The 8995-nt window shown below is 37.5% G+C and overlaps 1 protein-coding gene across 1 annotated transcript; it reads left to right on the top strand.

Annotated features, from left to right (window-relative positions):
* The first annotated feature begins 3969 nt into the window (after positions 1-3969).
* LOC123905203 lies at positions 3970-6864 on the top strand. The gene is made up of 4 exons (XM_045954829.1): positions 3970-4119; positions 5394-5672; positions 6126-6230; positions 6328-6864. Exons 2-4 carry the CDS (start codon positions 5475-5477, stop codon positions 6862-6864), a joined length of 840 nt encoding a protein of 279 aa, XP_045810785.1. The 5' UTR covers positions 3970-4119; positions 5394-5474.
* Positions 6865-8995: the final 2131 nt, after the last annotated feature.

The following is an 8995-nucleotide window of genomic DNA, read 5'->3' as shown; positions in this document are numbered from 1 at the left end:
CTAGCATCGGAGTCCTCCTCCTCTACCTCAGTATCACCACCTGCATTATCATTAAAAACACCAGGATTGACATTGGAAATCACCTTGAGGTCAACAATCATTTGCTTCATAGGCAAAACATCAGATGACTGATTGACAGATGACGCAGCACAGTCTGCAGCATGTGTACCCTCAAACAATCTTAAATCAAAAGACAAATCACAACCTCTCTTACTAGGAACACCGACCTTAGTACAAATGTCAGGATGTTGAGCTAGAATAATGTCACACATCAGTGTAGGAAAGACTATAGACATCTTCACAGCACATGACTTACAATGCAGAACAGTTTCATCAAGAATATAAGAACCAAAGGCAAAAGGTGATCTGGTCCTTACAACATATATAAACCTAGCCAAACCTGTAGCCACAGTATTGGAATGAGTAGTTGGAGCCCAGTTGCAGTTTTCATCAATCCAGCTGCATTAATCAAATCAACAAGCTTTTGGCATTGTAAAAAAAAAACTTCACTTAAATTCCTTTCCACAGCAAGCCTTCTTTTTATCACAAATTTCCACCTGTCAACATTTTCAAAACGATGAAAGGAAATGTTGTCAATGGGTACAGGGGATACATCTTGAGGGATCCTCTTTTTCTTCACAGACTTCTTTGAGGATGCTGCAGGCGATGCAGTAGCATGTTGGTCTTCCTCAAACTCTGAATCACTAGAGGGAATAGTCTTCCTCCTCAAAAGCTTCTTCTTTGGCTCAGAGGGCCCAGTAATCTTACTCCACTGTCTTTTAAGACCATAGATTTTCTTTTCCTTGGCAGTCTTGACAGGAACATTAGAAACAGCTACACCTTTACCAGCATTGCTCCTTAACCTCCTAGTACTAGAAGCAGGAGTCCTCTCAGTAAGGTTGAGATTGTCCACATAAATAACATTTGAATCTTTCTCAGCAGATTCATCAACATTCAAAGGAACAGACATAGTTTTACCACTATCATCAACATAAGGGATCACATAGATATCATGAACAAAAACATTATCAGTAGTAGTTGCTTCAGAACCCTTTTCTTTGTCAGGAACAATAACATCATCTGGAGACTCGGGTATCACGATGTTATCCAAATTTTCCCGTGCTGCAGATGTTGTAGCATCATGTGCAGCATCTTTCTCAGGAACACTCTTCTTGACATGTTCCAACACAAAGTCATCTTTGACCTCAGTTGGAGCGCTAATATCATTACCAACAAATGTTAAACACAGCAGGGGAGAACACCACATAACTTTCTCTGACAAATACTTTCTCACCACAAGAAACATCCTTATCATCAACAAACACACAATTCTTACCAAATCTTCAGATGTTTCAACATTACCCATAACAGCGTGCATTACTAAATAAGTTGAAGAGAAAACTGCACGCCACACTTGCAATAATTGCTATAACTCTTCAGATAGGCAAATCCCAAGTTTGCCTCGCATTTTTTCAAATTGGACCGCATCTAGAGCCTTAGTAAAAATATCAGCCAGTTGTTCTTCAGTGGCAATATGCTCAAGAGTTATAATACCTTCTTCAACAAGATCTCTGATAAAATGGTGCCTAATATCAATATGCTTCGTCCTACTATGTTGGATAGGATTCTTTGAAATATTGATTGCACTAAGGTTATCACAGTACAATGCCATAACATCTTGTACCACATTGTACTCCAGCAACATTTGATTCATCCATAATAGTTGGGAACAACTACTACCAGCAGCTATGTACTCTGCTTCAGCTGTAGATAAAGATACACAATTCTGTTTCTTGCTGAACCAGGATATAAGATTGTTGCCTAAAAAGATAAAAGCTCCTGAGGTGCCTTTTCTATCATCTGCACAACCTGCCCAATCAGCATCACAATACCCCTCTAGCATAAACTTGTTCTTGTAGACCCACTTGGTACCAATCACATTAGTATTTTCTGGTCTAGGAACGAAGTCCCAAACTTCATTCTTCTTGAACTGATTTAGCTCTTCTTGCATAGCATTTATCCAAAACTCATCAGTGAGGGCTTCCATCACATTTTTGGCTTAACTACACATTTGGTCCCTTACGTTTATTTTAGGTTTCAATTTGGTCCCTTACGTTTAAAAAGTATCAATTTGGTCCCTTACGTTTATTTTATGTTTCAAGTTAGTCCTTTCCGTTAGTTTTGTCACTAACACCGTTTGAACAGTACACGTGTCAGCATGTCCAAGTGCCACGTGTCAGTCCACATATGCAAATTGACTGCCACATGTGACAAAATTGACGGAAAGGACTAACTTGAAACCTAAAATAAACGTAAGGGACCAAATTGATACTTTTTAAACGTAAGGGACCAAATTGAAACCTAAAATAAACGTAAGGGACCAAATGTATAGTTAAGCCTTTTTGGGTTCAAACTTAGAAACAAAACAAGCATTAAGAACTAAGTCAAGTGTCCTTCTAGTAGTAATTCCATGATTAGGATTACCAATAATCAGATCTATAGGATGATTCTTTTGAGTACGAATGGATGACCCTTTCTTTGAAGTAGCAAAGATTGGTTCAGGTGTAGTAATCTCTGTATCATTCTTGAATTCCTCAATAGTTTCAGAATCTATACTACCTGGGATAGATGCTGTAGCATCTTCTGTACCATCTTTCACAACTTCACTTGAAATATCATCTATTACTACATTTATAGATTCCATCATGGTTTTGGTTCTGTAGTTATATACTCTGTAGGCTCTGCTATTTGTTGAGTATCCCAAGAATATGCCTTCATCACTTTTAGGATCCATTTTAGTTCTTGGTTCTCTATCAGACAAGATATAACATTTACTTCCAAACACATGAAAGTACTTAACAGTAGGTTTTCTACCTTTCCACAATTCATACAGAGTAGATGTAGTTCCAGATCTCAAGGTGACACGATTATGAATATGACAAGCAGTGTTCATAGCTTCTGCCCAAAAACCATGAGAGAGTTTCTTTGCATGTAACATTACTCTTGCAGACTCTTGTATAATTCTATTCTTTCTTTCTACTACACCATTTTGTTGTGGTGTAATGAGAGATGAAAATTCATGGATGATGCCTTTAGAGGCACAAAAGTCAGATAATCTAGAGTTTTCAAACTCCTTTCCATGATCACTTCTGATCCTTAACACAACATTGTTTTTCTCTCTTTGAAGTAGAATACATAGATCTTTGAATACGTCAAAGGTCTCTGATTTCTTTCCAATAAAATTTATCCAGGTATATCTAGAGAAATCATTTACAACAACATAGGCATACCTTTTTCCTCCTAAGCTTTCAGTTTGCATAGGTTCCATCAAATCCATGTGTAGAAGCTCAAGAACTCTGGTAGTGGTAAGATGTTGCAGCTTTGGATGTGGCTTCTTGGTTTGTTTTCCAATTTGACATTCACCACAAATGCTTCCTTCTTCGATCTTGAGATTTGGCAAGCCCTTGATGGCTTCTTCAGGTATAGCTTTCTTCATGCTTCTTAGGTTGAGATGACCAAGTTTCACTACAAGAAAAATTGCACATACCCACGGCTTTTTTACCCAGGGCTGTTTTCCGTGGATAATACCCACGGCTTGGCCATGGATAAGGTAAAAATAAGAAAACTATTCATTCCCTCTAACTTTTTTTCACGAAAATGTTGTTCCCACCTAAAAAAGATTGGCGCGAAAATAGATTTTTTGTTACCCACGGCATATCCGTATGTAAGTATAAAATATAATTTTTGGTATCCACGACATTTCCGTATGTATGTATAAAATATAATTTTATCTATTTTTTAACTGTTCCCACGGCATATCCGTCTGTATTGATAAAAAATAATTTTGGTTTCCCACGGAATTTTCGTATATAAAATTATAAAATATAATTATAATTAATTTTTATCTTAAAGTTATTACTTTATACCCTTTCCTTTCCTTTCCTTTTCACTTTCCCATTGCAACACAGCTCAAGCACCGTCTCCCTCTCAGCTACTCCGGCGATAACCCAGCTCAAGCACCGTCTCGCTCTCATCTCCGACGACCCACTCAGTCGGCGCGACCGTCTCAGCTACTAGGAAGACCCAGCAGCGCCGTTTTCTTCCCTCTCAATTCGAACAGTGAGTTTAATCCTTACTTCTCAATCTTCTTATTCTTCTTCTTGAATGATATAATGTTGTTCTGTGAAGCTTAGAATCAACTTTGTTGTTGTTGGTAGACATGAAATTTTATGGGATTTGCTCTTAGTTACTTTGTTGGAATTTTATAATCTGTTGTTTAGGTTTTTTTTAGCATTTTCCTGCATTGTTTTGTGATTTGGTCTTGGTTTCATACAATAAGATTTGATCCATGTTTCAATTGATGGAGAAAGATGATGGTCTAGCTTTTTGCTGCTGTCTAGGTTGTTTTTAGCTCTTTGAATCCTTTTTTTAGTAACTTAATTTCACTATGTCCCAAAACACTATGTCCCAAAATAACCAACACAGTCACATGAATTAGTAATATTGTTGAGTAATTCAAAACTAAGTTATTAAGGATTTGCTGAGTAAAAATTGAGGGATTAGATTCTTTTTTCAAGTGGGTTTGTTATTAAGGATTTGCTTAGTTATTATGCTGAATATTTTGACAAAAGCTGCTAAATTTTCTAGTAGATCAGCACAGAGCCACTAAAGTAGTTTAATTATTAAGCAAACTTAATGTATGTTACTGTAAAAGTATAAAAATAGTTGTGTGTTTGTATGTTACATAATGTAGAACTTTCCCTTAAATCTAAACTGAGATTTTGGAATCTCTATGATTTGAAGGCTTTATGAAATTTCTAGATACTTTCTCATGTAAATCTTCGATTTTTACATCTATTTTTTCTTTTATTTGTGTGTGTTTGTTTGTTTTTGTGTAATTGTGTTTATATGTTTATGTGTGTGTGTTTATGAGGTAATGATATTGGGAAAAAAAAGTTCTGGGTTTTTTCTTTTGGGCCTTAGAATTGGTAGCTCTTCTTTCTTGACATCTTATAACTTCAGCCTTGTGAGTTGTTTTCCTATTTAGGAGCTTCTTTTGAAAATGAATGGCTACCCACCTGATCGTAGTTGGGTATATGATAGACTTAACCCTCGTAGAGGGGGGTTGAAACCCGCCTTTATATCTGGTGTTAAAGAGTTTGTAAGAAAGGCAAAAAGTCGACCTCAGTTTGTAAGCGATGGTGGAATCAGATGTCCTTGTGACAGGTGCACGTGTAGGCGTATACAGTCTGCATGTAGAGTCAAACTTCACTTGTATAAGTATGGGTTCAAACCAAATTATTTGGTGTAACATTATATTTCTCGTTAACTAAGTTCATTTATAGTGAATATTAATGAATATATTCTAATTTTTTCAAAATGTAATATTGTAGAGTTATGTTGCTTGGCTGCCTGAGCATGATTATCAGATTAAGAAAATCTTTGAATCCAAAGGCTCGAGGCGTCTTTCTGAGATGTACATGGAAGCAAGGAACAAGCGTGAACGCCCATCTTGGATAGGTGAGGATGCTTGGAAAGAGCTTGATATTGAGTGGAAGAAGCCAGCCTATAAAGCGATATCACAACGAAATAAGAAAAATCGTAATTCTGCTAAAGGTGTGTCTGTCCATACTGGCGGATCCATAACTTTCACCGAGCATACCTTACGGATGGTATGTTTTTACTTCTACATATTCTAAAACTGATTTGCCTGAACCGATTTGCCTGCCATTAAAATGCTGAACTGTTATGATAGGCTGAACTTGTGATAGGCTGAACTGTTATTATTGTTATTATTGTTGTGATAGGCTGAACTTGCCTGGCATTAAAATGCTGAACTGTTATGATAGGCTGAACTTGTGATAGGCTGAACTTGTTATGATAGGCTGAACTTGTGATAGGCTGAACTGTTATTATTGTTATTATTGTTGTGATAGGCTGAACTTGCCAGCCATTAAAATGCTGAACTGTTATGATAGGCTGAACTGTTATTATTGTTGTGATAGGCTGAACTTATTTGCCATTAAAATGCTGAACTGTTATGATAGGTTGAACTTGTGATAGGCTGAACTTGTTATAGGATGAACTGTTATGAATTCTGAACTTGTTTTTATGCTTTATGAAAGGCTGAAGAGTTGGGTAGAGAACCCACAGTGGATGAGGTCTTTTTAAGAACTCACATTCGTAAGAAGGACTCAACTTGGGTTGATCTTAGATCTCAAAACACGTATGTAAGAAAAATTAAAGCATTGATTCATTATTTTTTTTGTTTTAGGTTTTAATATTAGTACTGTAGCATTTACATTGTTTTTTTAAAATTTTGAACAGGGTAGTTTCCAAAGTAATTTGAATCAGGCCTCAGAAGGTGCAGATGAGAGTGGCTCCCAAATGGTCGACTCTGCGACTCGTTTAAAACTGTGGGCCAAATCTGTTGGGGGGAAAAATCGAGGACGTCTATATGGTGTAGGAGATAGGTCCTCGAATTATAGACCAGGTGTTTCAAGTCTCGCCCCAGACACTGTTCCATCTATGGGTTGCAGCCAAGTTTCATCCCATTATTCTCATGAGATGGCAACACAGTTGGCCACACTTGAGGAGCGAGCAAAGGCAGCAGAGGATGAGGTTCGGAATACAAGGGAGGAGCTTAGGCAAGCAGAGCTTAAGCGACAAAAGGAAGCTCAGCAGTCAGAACAGCGTGCTGCAGAGTTCCAAATGCAGCTGATAGCGTTGACAAAAAGTGTAGCTGCCATGCAGGCCGAGCCCTCCCGTCGTCGACGTCGTCATCCAGATTATGATGAGGATGAGTCCGAGGATGGATCCGATGAAGGGTCCGAGGATGAATCCGAGGATAACGAGGAAAATTGATATTTAGTTTGTGTTGTTATTATGACTTCATCTTATGCTTAGATTATTAACGGTGCATTTTGTTATTATGACCGATTAAGCTTAGACTTGTGGCTACATCTTTTGTCGAAATTGCTAGTTTCTAATTTGTTTATTTTGACACTTGTTATAGTGTCAATTTTTTGTTAACAATACATTTTAGTTTGATGAAGTGATCTTTTGATAACACAATTTGATTAATTTTAAATTTAGTTATGGTTTAATTTGTTTGGAATTGGTTCTGATGTTGGATGAAATTGGAGTAAGCAACTCTTGACAATTGTTTCAGTTGTTTAGTTTTTTTGGAACAGGTTAAGAAAGTAAAAAAAAAAAAAAATTGACATTACCCACGGCAATACCGTAGAAATGCTGGTCTAAACCTTTTCTAGGTTCTGATGGTAAAGCCGTGGGAAAGAGACATTGATGGTAATGCCGTGGGTATTAGTCACGGCTAAGTCTCGAGTAATAACGTGGACTAGGCCGTGGGTAATGCGTGGGTAACTTTACCCACGGCATTTTCCTGGATAGCGAATTACCAACGAAGCAAAATGCCACGGACCGATGCCGTGGGTATGCCGTGGGTAACTTTCATATACTCAAGGCTAAGCCGTGGGTAATGATAAAAATGGCCGTGGGTATACACTGTTTTTCTTGTAGTGTTTTTGGTGCCACAATTTTATTTCATCTTCTTTCGTGATTAAGCATGTCGACACATTTGCCTCTTCTTGGGGAACCCATAAGTAGCAGTTGTCTTTTGATCTGACGCCCCTCATCAAAATTTCACCCTCATAATTTGTAACCAAACATTCAGACTTGGTGAAGTTTACCTTCATCCCTTGGTCGCATAATTGGCTGATGCTTATTAAATTTGCAGTCAATCCTTTTACTAACAACACATTGCTTAGTTTAGGCAAGCTATTGCTGTTGAGCTCCCCTATACCAACAATTTCTCCTTTAGTACCATTACCACAAGTTACAAAACTAGTTGAGTAAGACTTTAAATCAACAAGAAATTTTCCAATTCCGGTCATGTGTCTTGAACAACCACTATCGAAATACCAGTCTTCCCTTGATGAAGCTCTAAGTGATGTGTGAGCAACCAGATCAGTAATCTTCTTCTCAAGTTGAGTACCATCACTGGTCTTCACATTCTTACCTTTAGGTTTCCATTCTTGTTGAGTGGAGGCAGTTGTGGAAACTGGTTTAGACTGATGATGCCTGTTAGGGTATCCAAACAATTTGTAACAAAAAGGTCTTATATGCCCTTTTCTACCACAGTAGTGACATATCCAAGAGTGATGTTTTCTTTTGTTCTTTGACAAGGGATGCTGCTTATGATGTTGTAGCATCTGTTGAGGCATCGTTCGCTTATGAGTTTCTTTTGCATGCATGTACGTGAGATCTGAGCTGTAACCTTTGTGTTTGTTGACATTCTCATAACTAAGCCCAATATGTTTAGGCTTTAGAACATTTTTCTCTAAGATTTCTTCTAGTTGACCATCAGCTTTATGAAGTTTATCAAGATGATCATCATCTTTATACAGCATGTCAGAGAATTTTCTCAAACGCCAAATGTCAGCATTTAATTTTTCAATGACTTCCTTAGCTTCATCAAGATCAGAGGATAGATAATTTACCTTCTTCTGGAGCTCATCCATCTTTGATATATTTTCAAATTTTTCTGCCTTCAATTGATTGATGGTTACCTTTTGTTTCTCAATGACTCTGCATATTTCTCCACTCTTGAGGCAGAGTTCTCTGTAAGAATCAGCAAGTTCTTCGTAGGTTACCTCTCCATCACAAGATTCTGTATCAGATGTAATAGTACCTGTTAAGACTGAGATATGTTTGGCAGTCAAAGATGCTGTATCATCTCCTGAGTCATCATCATCAGACCAACTGACAGTTAGTCCTTTCTTCATTCTTTTCTGATATGTTGGACATTCAGGTCTGATGTGACCATATCCCTCGCATTCATGACATTGAATATTCTTGTTTAAGCTTGACTTTTCATCACTCTTAGGTTTTCCTTGATTCACAATGCTGCGCATAGTGCCTGGAGCATCATTCTATGAATTTGGTCTGGGTCTTTTGTCCATTTGTTTTAGAACTT

The sequence above is a fragment of the Trifolium pratense genome, linkage group LG2 (assembly GCF_020283565.1).
Source record: "Trifolium pratense cultivar HEN17-A07 linkage group LG2, ARS_RC_1.1, whole genome shotgun sequence".
Taxonomy (NCBI): domain Eukaryota; kingdom Viridiplantae; phylum Streptophyta; class Magnoliopsida; order Fabales; family Fabaceae; genus Trifolium; species Trifolium pratense.
The sequence above is the reverse complement of the archived record's forward strand: the minus strand, read 5'-3'. Positions and strand labels throughout refer to the sequence as shown.

What these genes read in the sequence shown, in the direction of transcription:
- LOC123905203 (XM_045954829.1), top strand. Translation starts at nt 5,475, where the DNA reads ATGTACATGGAAGCAAGGAACAAGCGTGAACGCCCATCTTGGATAGGT. An exon ending in CCGAGCATACCTTACGGATG is followed by an intron (nt 5,673 to 6,125) that starts GTATGTTTTTAC and finishes GCTTTATGAAAG; the next exon opens with GCTGAAGAGTTGGGTAGAGA. An exon ending in TTAGATCTCAAAACACGTAT is followed by an intron (nt 6,231 to 6,327) that starts GTAAGAAAAATT and finishes AATTTTGAACAG; the next exon opens with GGTAGTTTCCAAAGTAATTT.